This window comes from Anomaloglossus baeobatrachus, chromosome 2, assembly GCF_048569485.1.
Source record: "Anomaloglossus baeobatrachus isolate aAnoBae1 chromosome 2, aAnoBae1.hap1, whole genome shotgun sequence".
NCBI lineage: Eukaryota > Metazoa > Chordata > Amphibia > Anura > Aromobatidae > Anomaloglossus > Anomaloglossus baeobatrachus.
The window spans coordinates 436,445,981-436,473,937 of NC_134354.1; the positions used below are offsets into that span (position 1 = coordinate 436,445,981).

General features: G+C 44.5%; 1 protein-coding gene across 1 annotated transcript in view; it reads right to left on the reverse strand.

The window, feature by feature from the left end:
* Window positions 1-27,473, reverse strand: part of LOC142290231 (schlafen family member 9-like) — a 64,044-nt gene extending 36,571 nt beyond the window's left edge. Inside the window, 2 exon segments of the mRNA XM_075334183.1 lie at window positions 21,322-21,444; window positions 26,450-27,473. Of these exon segments, the coding sequence (XP_075190298.1) occupies window positions 21,322-21,444; window positions 26,450-27,395 (1,069 nt within the window). The 5' untranslated portion in view covers window positions 27,396-27,473.
* Between the last annotated feature and the right edge of the window lie 484 nt (window positions 27,474-27,957).

Sequence of the window (27,957 nt, forward strand, 5' to 3'; positions counted from 1 at the left end):
TAGTCTTATTGTCTTTGTCCCTTTCTGCTTCTAGTTTCTCCAACCTCAGAAGATTATGTAGTTCGCCAATGACTTCCCTTGTGGATGGGGCCTCCTCCTTTATCCAATGTCTTAGGATGCACCTTTTAGCTATCATGGCTATGTCATGTATGATTGCAAATGTCTTTTTATCTTGAGTGTTCAGTCCCCCTCTAACTCCACCCTCAAAGACGTGAAAAATCCACACCATTAATTCTGGTTTGCAGTAAATTTTCCATGTTGTCTGAACCAATGTTCTGACTTGATTCCAGAACCTCTTTATTGCCCTACATTCCCACAAACCATGTAGCATGTCGGTTTTTTCCTTGTGGCATTTAGGACACCGTGCATTTTTACACGGTATGTTAAAACCCAACACCGCCCTGTGCAATATCCTAAATTGGGTGTCTCTCCAGCTCTCATTGGTGACCTGCCTCCGCATCTGCACCCATCCTTTCAGTATGTCACCCACTACTTCTCGTCCTTTCAGTTGTTTCTCCCACGCTAAAAGTGTACGACTGTCTTCCCGGGATATTAACAAACCTCTGAATGTTCGATATATTTGAGAGACATTCACACTTGTTACATCGCACTCCATTAGCTCGTCAATCATGCTCTTGTTCAGTTCCCTTCCAATCTCTCCAAGATCCCTCATTACTCCATGCTTCAATGGTTCATATTGAATAATGTGGAAACTGTTGAGGTCATATTTATCCAGCACTTCCCGTCCTGTCAGCCACCTTCTCTCTTCCACACTCATAACATCTTTCATTTTTCTAATGCCCTTCTCTTTCCATCTAAAGGTACCGTCACACTAAACAACTTACCAGCGATCCCAACAACGATACAACCTGATAGGGATCGCTGGTAAGTTGCTAGGAGGTTGCTGGTGAGAGGTCACACAGTCGTCTGACTGTGACTGACCTGGCAGGGATCGCTGGAGCATCGCTACACGGGTTGCTGGTGAGCTGTCACCAGCAACCAGTGACCAGCCCCCAGCCAGCAGCGACGCACTGAAGCGATGCTGCGCTTGGTAACTAAGGTAAATATCGGGTAACCAACCCGATATTTACCTTGGTTACCAGCGCACGCAGCTACACGTGCAGAGAGCAGGGAGCAGCGCACACTGCTTAGCGCTGGCTCCCTGCTCTCCTAGTTACAGCACACATCGGGTTAATTACCCGATGTGTGCTGCAGCTACATGTGCAAAGAGCAGGGAGCCGCGCACACCGCTTAGCGCTGGCTCCCTGCTCTCCTAGTTACAGCACACATCGGGTTAATTACCCGATGTGTGCTGCAGCTACATGTGCACAGAGCAGGGAGCAGCGCACACCGCTTAGCGCTGGCTCCCTGCACTCCTAGCTACAGCACACATGGGGTTAATTACCCGATGTGTGCTGTAGCTACATGTGCAGAGAGCAGGGAGCCGCGCACACTGCTTAGCGCTGGCTCCCTGCTCTCCTTAGCTACAGTACACATCGGGTTAATTACCTGATGTGTACTCTGCTACACGTGCAAGAAGCAGGAGCCGGCACTGACTGAGAGCGGCGGAGGCTGGTAACGAAGGTAAATATCGGGTAACCAAGGACAGGGCTTCTTGGTTACCCGATGTTTACCGTGGTTACCAGCGTCCGCAGAAGCCGGCTCCTGCTGTCTGCACATTTAGTTGTTGCTGTCACACACAGCGATCTGTGCTTCACAGTGGGACAGCAACAACTAAAAAATGGCCCAGGCCATTCAGCGACAACCAATGACCTCACAGCAGGGGCAAGGTTGTTGCTGGATGTCACACACAGCAATATCACTAGCAACATCGCTGCTACGTCACAAAAGTTGTTCGTTAGCAGTGATGTTGCTAGCGATGTTGCTTAGTGTGACGGGGCCTTAAAGAACAGTTTATTCTCCCGCCCCTGGGGGAAGTTTGGCGATGCCCAAGGATTTAGATATTTTGATACCTTCCATGAAAGTCCCAATTTCCGTCTTACCAACCTCCAGGCTAGCATGGTGTCTCGGAATATAATTGAATTTCTTATGTGACCTTCGACCTTGGACAGTGGGGAGTGTAGAATGGACGTCAGGTCCCATGGCTTTGCATACTTGTGTTCCATGCCATGATCTGAGTGTCTGCTCGTTCCTCTCAGCCAGTCAACCACATGTCTCATGATGCACACAATGTTGTACCCCCTGACGTCTGGGAAGTTTATTCCTCCCTCCTCCACTGACTTCATCAGCGTAAGCAGCTTTATTCTAGGTTTCCTTCCCCTCCAAATAAAATCTGCATACGCTGAGTTGAGTCTATTGACATCCTTTAGTGTGATCAGTAACGGAATCGTTTGGAAGGGGTACAGCAACCTGGGAAAGCTCATCATTTTTATGAGATGGCATCTTGCCAATAGTGGTAGGGGTAATCCTTTCCAGCCTCTCAGTTGGTTTATAATTTTCCTAATCAGTGGACCATAGTTCAATTTTGTAAATTGATTCCACCGTCCTCCCTATATACACTCCCAGGTATTTAACTGATGATTGTGCTATAGGGCTCCCATTCACATGACCCTCGCTTAAGTTTGTCCCAGTTGGACCTTGACCTCCCTTCAAAAATAGAATTTCGCATTTCTTTTTGTTCAACTTAAAACCTGAGAAAGATCCGAATTTTTCAATCATGTTAAGTGTCCGGGGCAGGTCCGCTCCTGGATCACCCATAAATAAAATCACGTCGTCAGCGAAAAGTGCTATCTTCATTTCTGCTCCCCTTATGTTTATCCCTTTGAAACTATTGTGACCCTGCAGCACCCTTGATAACGGGTCAATTGCCAGGTTAAATAGTAGGGGGGATAACGGGCATCCCTGTCTCGTCCCTTTCATCAGAGGGAACACGTCCGACAGGAAGCCCGGGGTGTGTATCCTAGCTCCCGAGTTAGCATATAGGTTTTTGATATAGAGTCTCATTTTACCTATAAGCCCCGCAGCTTCCATCACCTTGTCCAACCATCCCCAATTAACATTATCGAACGCTTTCTCAGCGTCGAGTGTGACTAAAGCAGGCCTTGCCCTTCCCTCAGTACGCCCCAGTCGAACAGCATCAACCACTAATATCGTCTTCCTAATGTTGGTCACTGCATTTCTCCCTTTAATAAACCCTACCTGATTTTCTGAAATTAACCCGGGTAGGACCATGGCCAATCTGTCAGCCATGATTTTGGACATTATTTTTAAGTCCTGGTTGATGAGCGAGATGGGCCTGTAGCTCGAGGGGTCATCCAGATCTTTAGTTCCCTTAGGTATCAATTTAATGTATGCTATGTTGGCGTTTCTAGGGATTTCTGTTCCTCCCAGGATTGCATTAAAAACTAAGGTTAGATCTGGTTAAATCAGATCCTTAAGTGCTTTATAAAATTCGCTATTGAAACCATCAGGTCCTGGTGCCTTATTAGTGTTGAGTTCCCCTATTGTTCTTGAGACCTCTTCCTCTGTAATGTCCGCGTTTAGGGCTTCTATTTCCTCTTCCGTTAAGCTAGGCAATTGGGCTCGTCGCAGCCACTCTGACACGTCAGTCATGTCGCTATGTCCTGACCCATATAACTTCCTATAATAGTCTCCCAGCACCCTGTTAATTTCCTTGGGATCCGAAGTCGTCCCCCCACCCCTTGTTTTCAATTTAGAGATTACTGTCATTTTTCTGTTACCCCTTGCTAAGTTTGCCAACATCCTTCCCGCCTTATTGCCAAATTTGTGAAGATCAGCTTCCTTGTAAGACTAAAAAAGCTGTTCTTTTTTTTTTGCCCACTCATCAAAATCTCTTTTAGCCACCAACCACCTATCTTTTGCCGTACTAGACCTGTCCGTCAAATATTTAGTATATGCTATCCGCACTGTCTCACTGTGGGAGTTGTAACTCTCATTCGTCTTCCGTTTAATCATGGCCGCATATCCCACCAAACGCCCTCTCAAGACCGCTTTCGCCGTTTCCCAGAATAGTACTGGGGTCACCCTGTGTTCCTTGTTATCTTCTGAAAACTCTTCCCACCACTCTTTAATTATCTTGTGAAAATTGTCCTGTCTGAGAAGGAATGACGGGAATCTCCAAATAATGTCTGATCCCCTCTTGAATTTCTCTCTGAGGTCCACTCTCACCGGACTGTGGTCAGAGATCACCATATTCTCAATCATACAGTTTTGTGCTCCATTCACAAGTTCCATAGACATCCAAATCTGATCTATACGTGACCAACTGCCGTGTGGGTGAGAGAAGTGCGTATATTCTCTGTTATGCGGGTGAGTTAATCTCCATACGTCTTTCAGACCTACATCTTCTAATGAAACGTCTTTGTGAGCTAAACCTTTGTCCCCGGATCCCAACTCTCTCTCTCCCCTCCTTCTATCCTCCACTGAGTCTGGCACTGTATTGAAGTCTCCCGCCACTATGATGTTAGATTCCTTGTCAGCTAAAATTAGGGCTTTTAGGGTGTCATGAAACTTGCTTTGGTGCGTGTTTGGACCATAAACATTATATATGCTGAGTGTTCCCGCTGAACTAGTAATTGTTAAATGCTGCCATCTTCCTTGGTCGTCCTCTTCATGAGCCACCACTTCATGATTGAGCTGTTTGTTTATCAGGATCAGTGTGTCCGCCTTCCTACCTTGTGCCGCTGCCCCATACACTGAACCTACCCAGTATTTCCTCATACGGAAAAAATCCTCTCTCCCCAAGTGGGTTTCTTGTAATAGAGCAATATCCGTTTTTAGCCTTTTCAAGTGTCTTGATATCATTGCTCGCTTATTAGGTGATCTGAGGCCCTTAACGTTCCACTTTGTTAAATGCACCATGCTTGTCTAGGTAATCTGCTCTTGTCAATGCTACCCCTCAGGACCCCTACTTCAGGAAAAACACGGCTACCCACATTGTTCTCGCAACTGACTCCACCAGGATGACATTTCTTTTCCCCATCTTGTAAATAAAACCTTAGATAACGCATGAAAAGTAAAAAATCTGCAACTATAAAACATGTTTTCCCTTTCAAGGGACTTTTGGCTTTCCTCGCCATGTGAGTGACTTCCCCTTTTCCTGGCCAAAATATTAGGCTCCCTAGTCACCCCCCTGATAAACAAGTTCTGTGCTCTATCCCCCTGGTAAAACACAACGACCTTAAATATTATGTAAGGATTAAAGCATCATGTTATATATTATAAAACCTTAACGAGAGTTCGTCAGCTGGGCTAGTCCTGGATTTGTAAGGCCTTTCCGTCATACAGATCGGGTCCATCGTGCTTGTATCTAAAAAGCAATCCAGACAGCCAGAGAGGAAAAAAAAAAAATTCCCTTTTTCTTTCCTATTTTTCACTCTTTAACACCGAGAGTGGGAAGATCAATCAGTTCTCTCTCTATCCTCTTCACGATGGCTCGCCCCTCTCTACGTGGCATCTTTCCTTGAACAAGGGGAGCAAATAATATCCAGTAGAAGTCGATTCAAGAATCATCAGATGTCTCGATGCCTCCCAGAGCGCTGTTCCCTGGGACCTGACCCAGGACTAAACTGCTGAACTGGACTTCTGCTCCTTGCTCCGCTGATCTCAGTTTGTGCTTGTCTGTTTGATTGTCCCCCCTCTCCTCCCGAGCCTGTAGGGGAACCTTTTCTGTGATATCCTCCTCCATTGGAACTTTTCTCCTGTTCATCTGACCGGTTTTTGTTGTGTTGTGACATGAGGGCGTTTTCCGCTTCCTTGTGATCTTTGTAATACGAGAAAGAGCCATTGGAGTTCCTGACCTTTAGTATCAGGGCTGTGGAGTCGGAGTCGTGGAGTCGGAGTCGGAGCTCATTTTGGTGGAGTCGGAGTCGGAGTCGGTATAAAATGCACCGACTCCGACTCCTAAAATATATAATAAATTGGGGACAGGAGTGCAATGCAGAATGTGCTGAATATTTTACTAAATAATAACATTTAGTATAATGCGTATATTTAAGTGAAAAATTTATTGTAGTACAATGTGAACATCAGACATTTAATTGTTTTTATGATACAATAATCAAGATATTTGGATAGAACATAAAATATTTATTGGAATACAACTTTAGAACACAAAAAACTAATAAATTGTAAATATGTAATAAATATATATATATATATATATATATATATATATATATATATATATATACAGTGTATATACACACACAAGATATATATGTAATCTACTGTATATTACATAGTGTATTACTTATTTACAATTTATTACAGTTTTTTTGTGTTCTAAAGTTGTATTCCAATAAATATATTTTATGTTCTATCCAAATATCTTGATTATTGTATCATAAAAATTATTAAATGTCTGATGTTCACATACACATATTCATGTACTACAATAAATTTTTCACCTAACTATAAGCAATATATGTAGGAGTCGGAGTCGGAGCCGGAGTCGGAGCTGGAGTCGGAGTCGGTGCAAGAGAATTTGAGGAGTCGGAGTCGGAGTCGAAGGTTTGGCTTACCGACTCCACAGCCCTGTTTAGTATAGCCGGATAGAGTAATTGGCATCTTACTCTTTTGTTGTACAGGAATGTGCATATTTTGCTGAATTCCTTCCTCCGTTTAGCTACATCAGCAGAATAATCCCCAAAGATCAGCAGTCTATTGCCTTGGTATTGTAAGGGCCGTTTTCGGTCTCTGAAAGCCTTCAGGATTTCCTCTTTGTGCTTGTAGTCAAGGTACTTGACTATCACTTGTCTGGCTCTTGGCGGGGGTTTATTACTTGAATTTTGACCTTCACCTTTATTCCCCTCGTGCGGCCTTAATGGTCCCACTCTGTGGGCTCTTTCTACTCTAAAGTCCGCTTTTATGCCCAGCGCCCGTGGTAGCTCCACCTCACAGATATTGTCTAGCTGGCTCATCGATACCGATTCTGGCAGCCCCACAATGCGAAGATTGTTTCGCCTTGACCTGTTTTCTAGATCTTCTGCCTTATCTTTCAAGTATTCATTGGATTTTACTAAAGTTGCTATTTGTTCTTGCATGCTCTGAATTACCTCCTCAGAGTTAGATATTCTATGTTCTGTTTCTGCCAATCTATTGGAGTGGTCACTCAGTTGTTTTTGCATGGCGGCTAATGAAGATTGGATAGCTGTCTCAATGGCCACTTTAATTTCTTTAGACAGGTGAGATGCCACTTCTATTGCCAGTCTTTTATAATCCACATTAAAGTCCTGTGGTTGCTTGTTTTGGCCAGTAGATGGCGCTGTTGTCTTGTTTTTTTTTATCTGTAGTGAGTTTCTGCCTCCCTTCCCTGATGTCTTGCAGGAATGTGATGTCAGAGGGTTTTGTTTTATGTTTCCTTTGCCAGGGGTGTGTAGTGTTATACTTTTTCTTTGGTGGGGTTGTCTCACTCTCCTCTCCCTGCTCTGCTGCCTTGCTGAATCCTCCCTCCTTACTTCATGCTCCCCCTCCTCCATGCATCCATCTTCTTCCTCTCTTGTTTCTCCCTCCATGACCCCCTCATCCTCCCACTGTGATCCACCCTCTTTTGACCCCTGCATCCACCTGTCTCCAGCTCCGTTGTAATCTGTCTGCTCAGCCGCGTCCTCCGTTGCTCTCATGCTCCCACACAGATCCATCACGTCTTTCTCCTGCACTTCAGGCTCCGCCCCCAGCAGACTCTCCGGCGCCATGTTCAGCGCCTCTGCTCTTCTCATATCTTCAGCGTCGTCGCTCCTCCCGGGTCCCTCGCTGCCACTGGCACTCCTCAAAAGGTATCTGTCCATTGCTCCCTTCCTCCTCTTCCCCGCTGGATCACTCACGCTCCGGTCTCTGAAGCAGGGGGGCTTTTTTCTGTCTGAATCTTCAGGGGTGGCAGGAGCTTCCCCTTTACACCTCCACCTCAGCCAGGACCGGATCCGGAAGTCGAAAAAAAGTCATTTTCAAGAAAAAAATTTTCACTGTTTTATTGTTTTTTATTGTATATGATTAATATGGGATCACTTTGTGTGTTTCCTTACTAAATGTCTTTATATTTGTCACGTAATATTTCACTTTTAGATTTTTATATAAATATTAGCTTAAATATCAATAATAGCATTCACTTTGATACAATATCCAAGTATATTCATTGTTTACACTTATCACATAGTTCATCACCTCAGTAATTTTACTTAAACATATTATACTATTATAATATTAATTTCACACACACATCACATTAAGTTTATTGCACATATGGGACACGAACACTAATGCATACCATTCCCTTCTGATTACAGGCAGTGCGCTTCATTCTCATGCTCCACTCACTGATCTCTTTGAAGGCCGGAAATTAGACACACTTGCATAGCGCGTCGTCTGCTACTATGACGATGTGCTCTGTTATGCGTCTCGTGCCCGACAGCCAGGGATCACTTACAAAGTGAGGGTGTCATGTAATACAAGCGCTGGATACTACGTAATGGAACACACATGATCACAATTATAGGCGGCAATTTCAAATTAAACAGAGTATAAATGGGCCATTAACTACACTCCCCTATAGCACCCCCTGAGGAAAGGATCCCTGTAACACATGTCGGGGCGTTGCGGTGTTCTTTGGAGTTTTTATAGATCACTTAAGGTATTATTTTCCTTGCAAATTAAATAATTGTTAATAAAATTTTTATCACATAGGATTATTATACCACAACCTTATTTATATAGGACATAGGATTTGGATACTATTTGCACTGTGCACTTTGTCGTATATTAGGGATTGACCTTTTAAGTGATCTTGGCATTATGCACCTTATTTTCCTAGTGAAACCGCTGCTATAATTTATGGGACATTTTTCCTGCCTTATATTTACATGGATTTGTAAGAAATATTTATTTTAATTGTTGAATAAAAATAATAATTTTAATGCTATTTGCACCATCATTTCCTTTATTTAATCCTAACGGATTTTTTATCTGAAGGTATTTAGCTGAGATAAGTCTGTGTTGCACTTGAGCACCAGTGAAGCTTCTCCTCTACAGGCAAGGGTAAAAAGTAAACACACTCAGAAAGAAGGAAGGCCTGCACTAGATGAAAAATATTTTTTGCGTCTATGCATGACAAGTGACCCAGATGAAAACAAATGCCGTGATGCCAAAATCAGTGCATACTCAGGCAGTGATAAAAATGCTCCTACAAGAGCTTCCAATCTAAAAAGACATTTACAACACTTCTACCCAGAAATTTTCAAAGCGGTGACTGAGAAAAATAACAGCAGCACCAATAAACCAGTGCCCAGCACTTCCTGCGAGACAAGGGTGGTGGAAAGAGCATCTGAAACATCATTAACAAGATATTTTGTAAGTGACAAAGTTACTGTAACAATGGCAGCAGATATGTTTAAAAGACAGCTCATCCAGCTTGTTGTGAAGGACGGTGTACCATTATCATTATTCGCACGACCACCTTTTACAGCTCTTAATGGAAAAATGGCCCGCAAACTTGGTGTTTCTCTGGAAAGAGAAAATATTACATAATTAGTGATTGAAGAAGCCCTTAAACAAAAGGAGGATCTTAAAAAGACTCTCAAAAGACACTTCATGTTTCTTAAAATGGATGACTGCACACATCAGAGTGAACTATTTTGCCATCAATGTTCAATAGGTTTGTGACAACAAAACAATTGTTACCAAGTCACTGGCAGTAAAAGATACTAAAGCTCATCACACCAGCCAGTTTCTCCAGGCCTTAGTAGAAAGAGTTCTGCAAGATTACGAACTCAAAAAAGAACAGGTTCTTGCCATTGTAACGGACAATGCTTCAAACATAAGTACAATTAAACTGATGAATGAGAGTAATGAACAGCTAGAAGAAAATTTAGGATTCAGTATGTTTGAGATGGAAAGCCACAGTGCTTTTCATGTAACTGATGTGACGTATCAACCGGCTGTATTACAAAAGGCCGGTATGTTTTGCAGAAGCATGGGTGCTCTGCAATGTGAAGTTGGCTGGGACCTGTGGTTCCACAGGATTGCATTACATGCAGAGCCATGGAAGGGTGTGTTATGCTGATTACACACTCCTTACCACCTGTGGGTGTGGCTCCAGGGGTTAAAGCAATCCTGTCTCTGAACCTGGGTGGAGTGTGTCTAGGGCAGTCTGGATAGAGACTAGCTCTAGACTTCCAGCGTGTGTGCTGGGAGAGAGTGAGAGCAGAGCCGAGAGTTCTGCATGGAGCAACCTGTGTGGAGGCTGAGCACAGGACTCCGATATTAAGTCTGAGACAAGACTGAGGTGAGTGCAGCCAGACCAGGGCTGTAGGGCCGAACCTCTCCTGGAGGAGACACAGACCCAGTGGTCTGCAGAGGGCCCTGGGGCCGAGAAGGAACCTCAGCTAGAGGTGTCTGCTGGCAGGTGCCAGAGAGTGAGGAAAGTGGTTAAACTTCCACTATGAACTTGTAATAGAGTCTGCTCTGTAAGCTGCAGAGCCGGAAGCCTGGAAAAGCTCCAGGCCTGCGTGGAACGATTATAAGTTTGTGGACCCTCCTGGAACAGCCGAACGGGGCATCGTAAGACCGTCTCCTACGGCAAGGGGTGCCTGTGTGACGGGGACCCGTATGGACGGTGCATAACCCGGCTGTGTTCCGGGTGAATTTACATGTACAGCAAGGACAATAAAGCTGTTTGGATCGGACTATTTGAGTCACGGCGTCTTTGTAGTCCTGGGGGACCCCCACCCCGCTACACTGAGGAACAAACAGATATTACAAACAGAAGAACAGCAAAATGATACTTTAGAATTAGATGATCTTGTTGAAGCGGCTTCAAAACACTTTCATATTCATCACATGCGCTGTTTTGTGCACACGCTGCAGCTGGCAATAAGAGATAGTTTGCAAGCGGGGTATGCTGAAAATCTGATTGGAAAAGTGAGGAAATTGGTTAATGCCGCCAGAACCCCTAAAATTGATTCCATCTTGAAGAGACGTGCTGGGAAAGGGGCAATTGTTGATCAAGCCACTCGGTGAGGCAGCACGTATTTAATGATTGAACAATTGCTTGAACTAAAACAGTTTCTTATAGATATGGCGAACCCTCACGTAACCATAAATGAAGGTCAATGGACAAAGGTGGCTGAATTGAAGGAATTGCCTAATTACCCATTTACCGTGACTAAAAAATTACAAGCTGAGGATTTAACTCCTGGCATTTTTATAAGCTAGTGGAAGAACTTGCTATTTTGACTGTCTCAAAGAGGAGGTTTAAATTGCAGATGGCATTTCTGCTTCAATGAAATGGAGAGAGACACAGCTATTGGAAAATAAAATTCTTCTGGCAGCTGTTTATGCGGACCCAAGTCATCGTATACAGCTTGATGATCAACAGCTTACTAAACGAAAAGAAGCTCTGACTGAGGTAGCAGTTAGGATGAGTGGCCTACAGGATTGCCAGGCGCAAGAGGACTTGGGTCCTGACAGTGCTACTGCTGCCGTGTCTTTATCCTCATCAGATGAGGAGTTTAATTTTGACAAGTATTTGTATGACATGGGGCAAATAGTTGCCGCAAGGAAAAGATTTCACTCTGTTTCCTATAGCAAACAGATTGACCATATTTCAGCAAAATGTTTCACTTGTTCTCAAAGAAATAGAAAAATTCAACCGTTCATCAAAACTGACTGTGCATGAGAAAATTCCTTTATACCCGGAAATTGTTAGAGATGTTGCCCATGTGGTTACGGCTTTGCCTCAAAATCAATGGCTGGGCCATATATGACAAGCTTTTCTCCCCCTCATTCACCTTTTGTGCCTCCCCTATTCCCTCAGACTGTAAGCTTACGAGCAGGGCCCTCACTCCTCTTGGTATCTTAATTTTGTTATTTTATATTGTCTCATATTGTCTGTACAGTCCCCTCTGAATTGTAAAGCTCTGCGGAATATGTTGGCGCTATAGAAATTAAACTTATTATTATTATTGCCTCCAACCCAAGTTAGTCTAGAGGGGTTGTTCTCCTCCAACCCAAGTTAGTCTAGAGGGGTTGTTCTCCAGTCTTAAAATTATTAGGTCAGATTTGAGGTCATCTATGAAGGAGGTTCTGATGAAGGCAATTCTATTTCTTACAACAAATTCATAGACTGCACAAATGTTATTTAGTATCTTTTTGTTGAACATTGTTTTTTGCCACTTACATAGTGTATTACATAGTGTGTGTGTATATGCATATATATATATATATAATTATATATATATATATTTTACATAGTGTATTACATATTTACAATTTATTACAGTTTTTTGTGTTCTAAAGTTGTATTCCAATAAATATATTTTATGTTCTATCTAAATATCTTGATTATTGTATCATAAAAGTGATTACATGTCTGGTGCTCACATTGTACTGCAATACATGTTTCACTTAAATATAAGCAATGTGGGAGTCTGAGTCCTAGAGTCGGTGCAAGGGAAATTGAGGAGTCGGAGTCACAGGTTTGGCTTACCGACTCCACAGCCCTGGTTCCTATTACCAATGTCGTAATTACGTTCAACTGGAGATAACTTCTTGGAAAAGAAGGCACATGGGCGCAGTTAACGAACAGACGGACCTTGAGACAATACAGCCCCCACTCCCACCTCTGATGCATCAATTTCCACTGTGAAGGCTAGAGACACATATGGCTGTATTAGTACAGGTGCTGACACAAACCATTTTTTTTAGACAGTCAAACGCGTACAAAGCACCTTCATCCCAATTAGAAAAGTCCGTACATTTTTTCGTCATGTCTCTCAGAAGTCTTGTTATGGCAGAATTTTTTTTAAATAAACTTCCTGTAATAATTAGCAAACCCCAGGAAATGGTTGCAACACCTTAAGGTTCTCAAGACTGTTTATCCATGCTAAAACCAGAGGCTGAAATTATGTAATCCAAAAACAGAAGTTCCTGAATGCCGATTACACTTTTCTAATTTTGTGTACAATTTGTTCTCTCTGAGAATTTGCAAAAACCTGTTTAACATGTTTCGAATGTAACACAAAATCCTGAAAATAAATGAGAATGATAAAGTAAATGATAACAAATTTTCCCAACAAGTGAGTAACTACATCATTCACAATGTGCTGCAAAACCACAGGGGTGTTGGTCAGAACATTAGGCATCACCGATTCTCAAAGTGACCCTCCGGCATATTGACATACTGATAGGAACCTTAAATTGTGAGCCCCAATGGGGACAGCGTTCCTGATGTATGTAAAGCGCTACGGAATTAATAGCGCTATATAAGTTAATAAATATTATTATTATTATTGAACGCTGTCTTCCACTCATCTTCCTGTCGGACCTGAATCAGATTATAGGTCCCACTGAGATTGAGTTTCGAAAACCATTTAGCACCAGAAATCTGGTTTAATAGGTCCGGAATGAGTGGTATCGGATATGGATCGTGAACTGTAATCTGGTTAAGCTTGCAGAAATCCAGGCACGGACGCGGTCCACCATCCTTTTTGACAAAGAAAAAAAATCGCAGTCACAGGGGATGAAGACGGCCTGATGTGACCATTAGCCAAACTCTCTGTTATATAGTCCTTGAAAGGTTGTCCTTCAGGGCCTGACAAATTATACAATCTACACATGGGCAACTTGGACCCTGCCTTCAACATTATGGTGCAGTTAAAGTCTGTGCGACTGCAGCTCCTGGCAGCCCTTTTCAGAGACAACATCACAAAACTCAGAAAAAAGGCTCCAGAATATTAGTGGTTATAGCAAAGATACAGGTCCTTAAACAGTGCTGGTTAGAGAAAGTGCGCCATTTAGTTATGTCCTGTGTCTTCGTGTCTACAACCGGGATATGCAATGTAAACCAAGGGAAGTCTAACACAAATTGTGCAGGAAGGTCTTTGAGTACATAGCAAGTAATGTGTTCTGAATGGAGTACCCCTATGAGAAGCTGCAACCCCGATACACATGCCCTAAAGACCACTTGGGAGAGAGGTAATGAGTCAATAGCTAAGATCCAGACAGGACTGGATAACTTGTTCATGTCTAACCATGAAGAGTGAGCAAACGATTTATCGATCATGTTTGCCCCTGAGCCACTATCAAGAAAAACCTTAACAGGCTTAACAGAGACCTTTTGGCCCCTTTTTTTAACCTTGGCAGGTAACAAACACTGAGACACCATAGTGGAGGAAATACAGAGGCTCAGGTTAGAATCCCCCAATCGCCCTGAACCTAACAGTTTTCCGATGATCGATCTCTCTTAGGCACCAAAAGACAGGTACTAATAAAGTGTCCTTTTTTACCATAGTAAAATCTCTCCTCACATGAGGAGGTGTCCCACCAAGGTGCATGGGCTCAGGCGAGGCCTCAAGTGGTCAAGTGGTATTGCAGGTACAGCAACCCCCCCGGGGAGCCTTGGCTTTATTAGACCTCTGACAGAACTGGCGATCAATACAAATTACCAAGGACATAGTTGCCTCAAGAGAGGGAAGAGCCTCAAACATGACCAATGCCTCTTTTACCCTGTCAGACACGCCCTTTGAGAGCAGTGTCGTTCCACAGTGTGTCCATAGACCAGTGCTGGAATCCAGAGCAGTAATCCTCAGCCGGCCGATTCCCCTGGTGCAGTGTAAGGATCTTAGATTCTGCTAGCGACAACCCTACCTGGATCGTTGTAGATAAGACTGAGTGCGGAGAAAAACCCGTCCAGTGACACAATCATGGGTGACTCAGGAGGCAAGGAAAAAGCCCATGCTTGTGGGTCTCCACTAAGAAGCGAGACCATAATACCAACCTGCTGCACCTCACTTTCGGAAGAATGAGGATGCAGGCAAAAGTACAATTTACATGCCTCCCTGAATGTGACAAATCAGCTGTGATCCCTTGAAACCTCTCCGGAAGTATCTTGGATTCTGGTGATCTGGCAACCAACACAGATTGCGCCAGGGTAGCAGGCTGAACCTGTTGCTGAACCGCCCCCCCTTAATTCTGCCATCTGGAGAGATAGTGCCTGCAACTACCTCAAAATTGAGGCTACAGTGCCAAGCTGAATTTTAAATTGGGTAGATAGATGATAATGTCACAGGGTGTGACAGGATTACTAGGAATAAGTGAGCCTAAACTAGCACTCAGGGAACACTAGCTGATCCTGATGCCAAAAGGTACATGATGACGTTTGGGCCCCCTTCCTTGCTGTAGCTCCTGAACAGCCCTGGCCTAGTGGCCCCCCTACATCCACCCAGGAGACGGCTGGACAGGAGTGGTTAATCCCACTCAAACAAACAGACGAGGGGAAAACTGAAACTCAAACTCACAGAGGTACAGACAATACGCGATCAGGAAGAAACTAAAGAGAGGAACAAACAAGAGTATTTTCACAACACACCAAACAGCACACAGAAGTTCACCAGCAACAGGATAATAAAGCACAAGGACCGGGATGGCATAAAGCTATTACTAGCATGGGAGAACAGGCACCACCATTTTAAAAAGGGTGGAGGCCGGTCTCAGATTGTCTCAATTGTTTCTCATTCACAGGGTATATAAGACACCCAGTCTCCTGTTCAAGATAGAACTTAGACCAAACACACAATGTGTTAGATGTGGACAGGATGATGCTCATTTAATGCATGTACTGTGGGAGTGCGGACATATTGGAGAATTCTGGAAGCAGACTCTGGGACCCATAGAACAGGTATTTCATACCAAAATACAACTTATGCCCCGTATCTGTTTAGTAAATTTGTGGGAGGGGGAAGTGGACTGATTTCACAACGGTTTTGGGTATATCATGTATCCTCTACCAAGCAAGGAAGCTATTGGCGTACAATTGGTTGAATCCCTCACCCCTGACTATAGTAGAGCTAAAAAAAAAGATGAATAATGTCCTTCGCTTAGAAAGAGGGGTATATTTAAAGAGGAAATCATTGGGTAAATTTTATAAGATTTAGCAGCCATGGATGGAGGTACCAGGCCTCCCCGGTGGTGCGTTAGTTCAGGATGGTATGATGGACCAATTTCTGCTGTGCTTGCAGTGATTGGAGTTAGGGTATGTGCGCACGCTGCGTTCTGACTAATAAATTGCAGTGTTTTGACAACTGTAAACACTTAGTTTGAAAAAAAAAATGCATCCAAAACGCATGCATTTTGGATGCATTTTAAATGCACTTTGGATGCATTTTTGAAAGTGCGGTCCCACTTGGTTCTGCTACATCCTCAGAGCATGGCTGGCTGCCAGACAGAGCCACGCGATGAGAATGAACTCGGATGAACTTCACCCAACTTCATTGTCATCGCGCGGCTCTGTCTGTGTGCCGCGGCCTGATTTGTGGTCAGCAGTGAAGGACTCACCGGTGCCCGCAAATCACCTGAGTGAGGGCACCGCTGATCATGCGGCTCACTTCAGTAACTCGGGCGACTTGCTGTCACAGTTGGAGGATCCAGCAGTGGCCGTGGGTAACCTGAGTGATGTCACCACTGATAGCACGATTCACTTCAGTTGCTGCGTGGAGCTCACAGAGAGCGGTCGTGGTCTGTGGTCACTCGCTGTCAGCTTCCAATGTAGCAGAGCTGAAAGCATTGTGGGACCTTGTGTGGATTACGTTGGACCTGGAGGGCTGTTTGGGGATTAATAAAGTGGTAAAAGAGGGTGTTTTTTTTTCTTTTATTCCAAATAAAGGATTTTTCGTTGGTTGTGTTTATTTACTTTCACTACAGTTTAGGAATGGGGGGGTCTCTAAGACGCCTGCCATCACTAAGCTAGGACTTAGTGGCACTTTGGGTTGCCATTAGCTCCTTATTACCCAGATTGCCACCGCACCAGGGCAATCGGGATAAGCTGGGTAGAGTCCCGGGACTGTCGCATCTAATGAATGCGGCATTCCCGGGTGGCTGCTGGCTGATATTTTTAGGCTGGGGGCTCCTCATAACGTGGGGTTCCCCAACCTGAAAATACCAGCTCTCATGCGTGTGGCTTTACCTTGGCTGGTATCAAAATTGAGGGGAACCACACGTCGTTTTTTTAAAATTATTTATTTTACTGCACGATATAGACCCGCCCACCAGCGGCTGTGATTGGTTGCAGTGAGACAGCTGTCACTCAGCGTGGGCGTTAGTTTGACTGCAACCACTCGTAGGCGCCAGTGGGCGGGAGAAGCAGTGAATAGGAGATGGAATAATGAGTGGCCGGCATTTTCAAAGGCAAGAGAAGCCGCCGGAGCAGTGTGACAGCTGTGCATCGCCGCACTGTGTCAGTGATCGGTGAGTATGAGAGAGAGGGTGAGAGAGACCGACCGACCGACAGAGAGACAGACAGAGAGACCGACATCGACAGACAGAGAAAGATCGAAAGACCTACATTTTGTTTGTCAAAAAAGCACGCAGAACGCAACAAAAATGCAGTGCAAACGCACAGGTAAACATTTTGGTGGTGTTTTGACACACCTCATTGATTTCAATGGGTGGAAAATGCAACCAAAACGCACAAAAGAAGTGACATGTTGCTTTTTTAAACTCATCGATTTTGTCAAATATTTGGCATCCAAAACGCTGTGTTTAAAAAAGCAACGTGAGCACACAGCCTTATTATGGAGTCGGGGGTGAGGCTACTGCTTACGTCTCAATAAGTCCCTGGAGGTCGCAGCGGAGAGGCATTGAGAAGAGTGGTTTGATGATCAGAAGGGAGTGGAAGGGGTAAACGTGGTTGAGGGATGCCATGGGGCGACACAGCTGGATCATGACTACTAAGCCGGGCAGGGTTGCTGCTATAAAGCTTTATTATTATTTTTATTCTCTGTTTAATTTAACAAAGTTGGGGTGTTTTGTTGCCTCTTTACTGAAAAAGAAAAATAGTTATGTAAACCAATCTATAGAGAGTGGACATGTTATTCTGAATAATACTATGATACTCAGCTCAATCTATATATATAATTGCCTTATTCTGTCTGTCTGTCTGTCTGTCATGCTCCAAAATTGTGTCCTTACGGTGACACAAAGCTGATTGGCCGCTGGGCTCGCCATGGCCCCGCCCCCCCACACGGATTGGCCTCTCGCCCCGGCTCTCTGCAGGCCCCGCCCCCCTCACGCAATGCACGCTCGCTCTGGCCCAACTGACACGGAGCTCCGACTCCCAGGTGAGTACACACACACACACACACATCAGATCACACTCACTCTCACACACACCTCACACATCACATCCACACACTCACAACATCCTGGGATATCGCTTGCTTCTACACCGGCTCCGTCACGATCCCAGCAGCGCCAGACATAACCTTGCGATGCTGGGATCTTGACGGAGCCCGTGAACGCTGGTAACCATTATACACATCGGGTAACTAAGGTCCCTTGGTTACCCGATGTGTATCATAGTTACCAGCGTACACCGGCTCCCGGTACACATGTGCAGGGAGCCGGCATTATACTCCTCTCCCCCCAGGACTACTCCTCCTATTACAGTCCTCCTATTATACTCCTCTCTGAGTATAATAGGAGAACTATTATAGCATGGGGGATGTAGCACGATGGGGGGTGCGCAGCATGGGGGATGTAGCACAATGGGGTGCGCAGCATGGGGAATGTAGCACGATGGGGAGTGCGCAGCATGGGGGATGTAGCACGATGGGGAGTGCGCAGCATGGGGGATGTAGCACGATGGGGAGTGTGCAGCATGGGGGATGTAGCACGATGGCGGGTGTGCACCATGGGGGATGTAGCACGATGGGGAGTGCGCAGCATGGAGGATGTAGTACGATGGGGGATGTAGCACGATGGGGGATGTAGCACGATGGGGAGTGCGCAGCATGGGGGATGTAGCACGATGGGGAGTGTGCAGCATGGGGGATGTAGCACGATGGCGGGTGTGCACCATGGGGGATGTAGCACGATGGGGAGTGCGCAGCATGGAGGATGTAGTACGATGGGGGATGTAGCACGATGGGGGATGTAGCACGATGGAGGGTGCTTAGCATAGGGGATGTAGCACGATGGGGAGTGCGCAGCATGGGGGATGTAGCACGATGGGGAGTGCGCAGCATGGCGGATGGAGCACGATGGGGGGTGCGCAGCATGGGGGATGTAGCACGATGGGGGGTGCACAGCATGGGGGATGTAGCACGATGGGGGGTGCACAGCATGGGGGATGGAGCATGATGGGGAGTGCGCAGCATGGAGGATGGAGCACGATGGGGGGTGCGCAGCATGGGGGATGTAGCACGATGGGGGGTGCGCAGCATGGGGGATGGAGCATGATGGGGAGTGCGCAGCATGGAGGATGGAGCACGATGGGGAGTGCGCAGCATGGAGGATGGAGCACGATGGGGAGTGCGCAGCATGGGGGATGGAGCACGATGGGGGGTGCGCAGCATGGGGGATGGAGCACGATGGGGAGTGCGCAGCATGGAGGATGGAGCACGATGGCGGGTGCGCAGCATGGGGGATGTAGCACGATGGGGAGTGCGCAGCATGGAGGATGTAGTACGATGGGGGATGTAGCACGATGGGGGGTGCGCAGCATAGGGGATGTAGCACGATGGGGAGTGCGCAGCATTGGGGATGTAGCACGATGGGGAGTGCGCAGCATGGGGGATGTAGCACGATGGGGAGTGCGCAGCATGGCGGATGGAGCACGATGGGGGGTGCGCAGCATGCGGGATGTAGCACGATGGGGGGTGCGCAGCATGGGGGATGGAGCATGATGGGGAGTGCGCAGCATGGAGGATGGAGCACGATGGGGGGTGCGCAGCATGGGGGATGGAGCACGATGGGGTGTGCGCAGCATGGGGGATGGGGCACGATGGGGAATGCGCAGCATAGGGGATGGGGCACGATGGGGGGTGCGCAGCATGGGGGATGGAGCACGATGGGAGGTGCACACCTCCCCCACACACACACAGGGAACCACAAACACCGCCATACACAGACACCCACACACACAGACAACGCTGCACATACACAACACCCAACACACAAACACCGCGGCATACATAAATATATGCACATACCGCACAACACACACATTGCACAAAACATACCTCCCCCAAAACACACCACACCCACACAAACTGCGCAACACACACACACACACAACGCGACAGACACACAGCGCTCCACAAACAATGCAACACACATACAACACCGCTCTCACCCCCCGCCACACCCAGAACATGTACAGCGCCCTACACAAACACTTGGTAACTACACACAACAACATCTATATATATATATATATATATATATATATATATATATAGATATATATATCTATATATATATATATATATATATATATATATATATATATATATATATATATATATATATCTCTATATCTATACCAAAAATCATACATGAACTACACAATACGTAAATTCTAGAATACCCGATGCGTAGAATCGGGCCACCTTCTAGTATGATATAATTATGTATGTAATTGAAAATGTCTACTCATTTCTTTTGTTATATACCCTTTGTTTTAGGTTTAAAAAAAAAAAAAAAGTGGAGGCGACTGTGTTGGGTCTCCTGCAACATGTGACTCAATCAGTAATCCACAAGGTAGCAGAAGGTAACTCCTGCAAGCGCGGATACTAACAAGAGCACAGCTGGTGGACTTTCAAGCCTGTATGTGCAACTCAAAAGCAGCATCGTGTGGAGTGTCTAGCTCTGTTGTGTGAACAGCTTCAGGTATAGTCCTGACACTCGGCGAGTGAACCAAGCACCGTGTGACAATGAAATGTTGTACCTCACAGAAAGAATAAACTTTGACCCCATGCTATAATGTCTTTATACTCTTTTGCGTCTTCCCCTGCCCAGGAGATGTGGTATGTTCAGACCATGTTCCATGCACAGTCAAATGGCCATTACAAATACATTGCGGAGCACTTTTATAAGATTTTCTCAGCACAGGAACATTTTTGTTAAGCATCTATTGATTGATATTGATATTAAAAGATCTATTGATTAAAATTAACTTTAAAAATAATTTGACAGTGGGAAAACCCCTTTAAGAAGCTGAGAGGGAGTTGGAGGGAAGTGAGTAGCTAACTATTGTATAGAAATCAATGGGCTTTAGAGAGGTGGCTGGTGTTTAAAGAGTTAACTAATCTCCTGGAATGTAACTATTGTGCATCCACGCTAGTGTGCCATGGAAATGTGCTGTACACTATGTAAGATAAAAGATCTCACAGCAAGAGAATGGTAGCAGAAAAAAATGTCAATTTCTTATTTTTGTTGCTGTCTACTAGTTAAAGCAATGTTATAACTTAAGAATACCCCATTAAGAGTAACCCAATGATATAAATATGGAGCTTATAAAGATAAACAAAATGTAAGGAGCAATGTAATGAGCAGGTGTAATTGAGTACATACTGCCAAATAGACTGTTCTGCAACTCCGGTAATGTTTCCAGGCCTCTCTTGTTGAATACGCGCTTAGCCAGTGGTGGTTTTTCATTAACGCTTAGGCTTTCAAATTGTGATTCCAGTGAAGGCTCTATGAAAGCAGAATGTTAAAAATATTACAGAAAAGGTGGCAAAAAATTAAAAAAAAGGTAAAAAGTTATATTTGTATAACCAACAGTAACATATGTACATATAAAGTGCAAGTCAATAGCGGGTGTATGGAGCGGGCTCACAAGGTGTGCCTGACCCATACCTGGCAGGTAATGCATGTGACACAAAGCCAGGACCTGCCTCTCTCAGCCACAGATGGAGCGAAGCTCAACCCATGATTGTTAACCTGTTAAATACCGCTCTCAAACTGACAGCGTCATTAACAGCATGCTGGCATGTGGGGGCGTGTCATTCTATGCGCCTTTCGACACCTCCATGATGCAATTGTAGGGCGTTGACAAGTTGCTATGGCATCTGAGGTTCTGTTGAAGACCTCTGTTCCTCTCATTATGGAGCTTCTCTGAAACCTTCCCTGTGGCTGGGCTCCAAAGGAGACAGTAATTTTGACTTTCTATAGCAATGTTAGGGTCTGTCTGCACGATGCATTTTTGCTTGCATTTTGGTCGCGCTTTAAACTGCAATGTGTCAATGACTAAATGCATGTGATTTGTTTCCTAAGAAAAGCCTATGAAAAAATCAAAATTTCCATCCGCACGTTGCTTTTTATTAGGCAGCGTTTTGTTTGACAAATGATTGTTAAAATCTTTGCCTAAAAAAAAAAAAAAACAAAACCAAAAAATGTATTCTTCATTGAGTTTCGTGAACATTTTCCACCTATTGACTTCTCAATCTCAAAATGAACTGTACAAAACACGGTGAAAACGCATGCGTTTTTGTCAAACGTAGTGTTTACATTTGTCAAAAGTGTGCAGTTTACTTGTCAAGCCAGAACACAGCATGTGGACATACCCTTAATGTATTGCTGCATTTAACACAAGCGATAAAGTCCCCTAATGGGACAAATAAATACAGTAAATAGTTAAGAAACACTTTCCAAAAATATGACAAATTTCCCCTAAAAGTTGAAATCATCCACCTTTTCCCCCATTGAAAATAAAAAAATGTGGTATCGCTTCTTCCATGAAAGTGGTCTATAATATAAAAATAACCTGATCTGTAAACAAAAAAAAAAAACACGCTAAAAATGCATTTTTTGGTAGCCGCAATACAGTAAAAAAATACTGCAAGGCTATGTGTCCACGGGACTCTGTACCCGCGGATTTTGCAGCGGAAAACCTGCGGAATTATCTGCATTTTCTAGATAAATCCCCAGGTTTTAGCAAGTACAGACACTCCCCATGTTAGCCTGAGGGACATGGGGAGTGCTGTGTCCATGCTGCGGAATGTGCGGCTGTGGAATATGCTGCGGATGTCCTGTAGCCGCACATAACTGCATGTCAATTATTCCTGCGGAAATCCCGGCCCCCCACTGTGGAGATACAGGCTGGGACCTCCGCAGGTAAATCGTATGAATGTCAGCAGGTTTACCGCAGCTATTTCGCTGGAATCCTGCAACTATGGATAGCTAAGGATTCCGGGGAGCTGCTGCGGGAAACCTGCGGACCTACCTGCAGATATATCTGCAGGTGCAATCTCCCGTGGGCACAAAGCCCAAGAAGCAATCAAAACATTGTATACATTCCAAAATAATATCAATAAAAGCGTAGTCTTGCCACACAAAAAATGAGCCCTCACGAGTTTTGGGGAAAAAAACAAACAAAATCACCAAATATTTTGGGGTTGTTTTTGTTACAAAATTTCCAATTTGTTTCCACCACAATAATAAAAAAATGGACAACTTTGGAATTGCTGTAATTGTAATGATGAGGGTATCATATTGCCAGATAATTTTTTTACTAAACATTGTAGTCCGTGAAAGCAATTCTCAAAAAAAATGTCAACATTGAGTTTTCATTAGTGCAACTTCACTACACTTCATTTCCATGTGGTAAAATGAAAGGTGCCATTCAAAAGTACAACTCATTCTGCAAAAAACAAGCCATCATACATGTACAGTGTGGGGGAGTATTTAGTCCGCCACCAATTGTGCACCAGCATCCCTCAACGCTCTCACACACACATCCGATTGCAGTAACATCACACACATCCAGTGATACTATACTGCTTCCAACCAACAGGGGAACCTGAGAAGCGAGGACCTGCACTGGAACCCATCAAGGACCTGCAGTGGAATGCATTGAGGACCTGCGTTCCAGGTCCCCCAGTCAGCTTTTTATTATCACCAGATCTGTGTGTGTGTGATATTACTGCGATTGGATATGTGTGTGTGTGTGTCTGTGTGATATTACTGCAATTGGATATGTGTACGTGTGTGTGTGTGTGTGTGTGTGTGTGATATTACTGCGATTGGATGTGTGTGTGTGATATTACTGCGATTGGATGTGTGTGTGTGATATTACTGCGATTGGATGTGTGTGTGTGATATTACTGCGATTGGATGTGTATGTGTGTGTGTGTGTGTGTGTGTGAATGGACCTGACAGCGACTTTATCACTGTGGGAGAGGCCATACACTGTTGGCATCTGCCAACTGTAGGTGTTCGGGGTGTTGTGAGTGCGATTGTAGAGTCTGCCTTCTCTTTTTTGGGGGTGTCTGCTTTCTTTAATGAAGAGTCCTGCAGTATCTGTAACTTTTTTAGCTGCATGGACACTTCATTATTGAACCGCAACGAGGGCTTCGGGTAGGGCTTACATAAGACATACGCCGAAAATTCCTGATAGAGCTAATTTACATAGTAGGGTTTATTTTCGAGGAAACACTGTGCTTCCAAGTTGGCCCAGAAAAACTATAACTTACCAACAGGGTTCAATCAGTTAACCCCTTCATGCTTCATGACTTACATATCCATCAGGGAGCCAGTGAGGGTGTGCACACTGTACTCAGAAGTTGAGCCAGCTCATGAATAGGGCTGTGTTATACAGCTAGAACCTGCTATCAGTAGCAAGCAAAGCTATCACTTATATCTTTTAAAACCAGCTATAAATCCCTAAGCAGGGTGGGGGCAGAGCAATGCAACCTTCTAGCTGCTAGTTATATAACAGCCAACACCTGACCTATATGGAGCAGGGTCAGCTCCCGAGCCCGCTCCATACACACAAGCACCTTGACTGTGACAAACAGTTGTATCAGTATACAAAAATGCTTAGGAGCCATGTGTGACGACATGGACTCTCATGGGTTAAAGTTTCTTAACATTCAGCCAGACGTATTGTTCTTTTGTGTATTAACTCATGTTTGCTTAGCTATTGTTTCTCCAGACCCTTCCAGTAATCACTGTAATGTAGTTGTGTATTGCTAATGTAATTATCTTAGTAGCCATTGTCTAGTCTGTGACTTAAGGTACTGTCACACATAACGAGATCGCTAGCGAGATCGCAGCTGAGTCACCGTTTGGTGACGCAGTAGCGATCCCGTTAGCGATCTCGTTATGTGTGACACTTACCAGCGATCAGGCCCCTGCTGTGAGATCGCTAATCATTGCAGAATGGTCCAGGCCATTTTCTTCAAAGGCGATGTCCTGCTGGGCAGGACACATCGCTGTGTTTGACACTGTGTAACAGGATCACAGTGACTGCTGAGATCGTTATACAGGTCGCTACTGCGATCTGTATTGTTCTGCATCGCTGGTAAGATCTCACTGTGTGACATCTCACCTGTGACCTCCCAGCGACTTACCTGCGATCCCTATCAGGTCGCATCGTTTTCGGGATCGCAGGTAAGTCGTTATGTGTGAAGGTACCTTTACAGACTCCATGTAGATAACCTCAGTCTTCCTACCCACATCACTTAAATGAACATTATCCATGCAGCTTGAAATTCCTCCAATGGGAGAAGCAATCTTGTCCAACCAATCCGATGAGGCCGCAGTGTACCCAAAGGGAAGGCTGTGGCTATAAAAGGGAATTTCTTTAAGTCACCAGGTTGTTGTTGATGGATGTGCATGATCCAGTCTAAGCTCTTAGGAGCTGGCTAGAGGATCAGGATACCTTGTGGCTTCAATCTAGGAACTTCGGTTCCGATTGGAGACCATATCCACAGTCTAGAGATTTTGACTCCGGCTGCCAGGATTATATCATCATACCAGAGACTACTTAAGGAGGAAACCCAGGTTAGGACAAATCGGTCACCTGGTACAGACTTTGCAGACCTCAGCCAGCTTCCTAAATCTGCAAATCAAAAAGGTCCGTGGAGCCTCTGTTAGGAGTCTCAACACAGAAACCAGCCAGATATCCCTCCGGGAAGGGCCCAGCCAAGGGGTGACTCTTTTTAGGAGACCACCATAACCACCATATTAAGTGGCCCTTTTAGTCAATATCCAACTTTAGTCAATATCCAAAAGTTGGATATTGACTAAAAGGGCCACTTAATATGGTGGTCTCCTAAAAAGAGTCACCCCTTGGCTGGGCCCTTCCCGGAGGGATATCTGGCTGGTTTCTGTGTTGAGACTCCTAACAGAGGCTCCACAGACCTTTTTGATTTGCATATTTCCCAGTGGCAATGCACCTAGGATTTCACTGTCTTGAGCGCCCTCGCTGGCTGCTGGCAGTGTTTTCTCTGGCTGGTCTCCCCGAGATCAGTGATTGTTTTGTTTTGTAGCTTCCTAAATCTGGCGTTATTCCAGTCACGGTGGGTGCCCGCCGAAAGCGGGGTGCTGCTGGATTGGAGTAATTAGCCCTGGAACATCTGAGGCATGGACATTCTAAATCCCCGGTGAGCCAGCGGAAGGGTCAGACTCTGCTGCCTGTTACATTTGTGTGTTTTGCTGGTTATGTGCCTTTAATATTTTGGGGATCCAATAAAGTCAAATTATTGTGGTTCCCTCACCCTGTGTTGTCTGAGTAGTGTTCCGCCCACGGTTAAGGAGGTCGTGCGTTCAGTTGGGATGAGCCCTGAGCCACGCTGTCTTTCTAAGGGTGGCTGGGCCAGAGGACGAGAGCACCCACTGAGCCCCGTGTCTCCACACCATGTCCCAGTACTTCTGTTCAAATTGTCGTCTGTAACAACACAAAAACAAAAAGATTTACCTGAATCTGAGTTGGTCATTTTCTTTACCCACTCAGGTGCTGTCAATTGCTTTGGTTGCAGAGGTTTTCCCAAACAGTCGTCAATTAAATCTAAAATCCAGGACTGAGGATGCGTCACAAAGCCGAGACAACAAAATCGGTCCACTTCCAAAAAAATGACATATCCGCAATGATTGCTTTGATCCCAAACATCTTTAATAGTGAGAGTGTAAAACTCATTTTCTGATTTGCAGTCTCCAAGGTGGACAAATAGGATGCCTTTCAAATAGTTCTTAATAAATAATTCAAGAGCTGACATTTCAGTTCCTTTTGCACAACCACGTACTGTTTTGTTATCATCTACTCCAATAATCAAGCATCCTCCATCACGGTTTCCAAAAGCCGAGAAATAGTTTTTAATTACGTCTTTGATTCTTCTTTGAGAATTATCTGATCTAAAATCTTTGAATTCAACATGATCTGATTCTCCCAGGTCCAGCTCTTCACCCCGACACAGATACTCTTTTGCCAGCAGGCTTTTTACGTCATGTCGCCAATCAGATGTGACAGTAGAAAAACGAGGTCTTTTTCCCTTTCCTCGCTTTCTTTTTTCTATAAGGTTCCTCACATGCATGGCATTTAACAATATTGTTGAAGTGAGGTTTCGTGTATATAAACCAGTATCAAGAGTACAAAGATTAGGATAATCTTTTTGCATATGCCATGTTTTAACAAATACTATTAAATTGGATCCTTCCTGGGAAAAGTCACAGAATTCACTCACGTGAAAATTATACACGAGTTCACATAATATCTTCTCAATGTCCTGTCCTAACCCATCTCTAGTGTAAATAAAATCTTCATTACAGCTTTCAATCAATACTATTCCTCCACCAGAGTTTAGTAAGGCACAGACAGCACTACTTATATTTTCTCTCTGGTGGGTACGTTGTTCTTTGTTCGTCATTTTGTTCCTTTGATGTTCACCCAGCACAGCTTTGCCCGCATTAACCAATCTATCAGGGTACTTTAACTTTTGGCTTAAATAATGGTCACTGGGAGAAGAAAAAAAAAAAAAAAGGTCATTAATGTCACCCATAGTGAATTTACAAAATCAGTAACTTCAAATATAAGCAATTCTTAATTTTATAACAGAAAAAGTCTCAAAAGTTTTGTACTACATGAAGTTGTGCAAACCTTTTACGTCTTTTGGCAGAGTATGGGCAACATGGCACATGGCAATATCTATTGCTCTAATTCATGACCAGATGTGTGTAGCTTAAGTCAGAAATCTTACTCCAGTCCCGGATTTCTGGCCTCTTAATCCACTACGCCCCTTCATTAAGGCTGGGAGTAAAACAAATGGGGACTATTCATTAAGACTCATTCACTGTATATGCATCCAGATAGTTCTCCAAATTTAGGAATATCTCACTGACTGCTGCAATTGGAGTTTATTCTAAAATATAACTTGTATTAGATATTAATTATTTAAAATGTCACCTATAGTGTGCATGTGGACACCACTA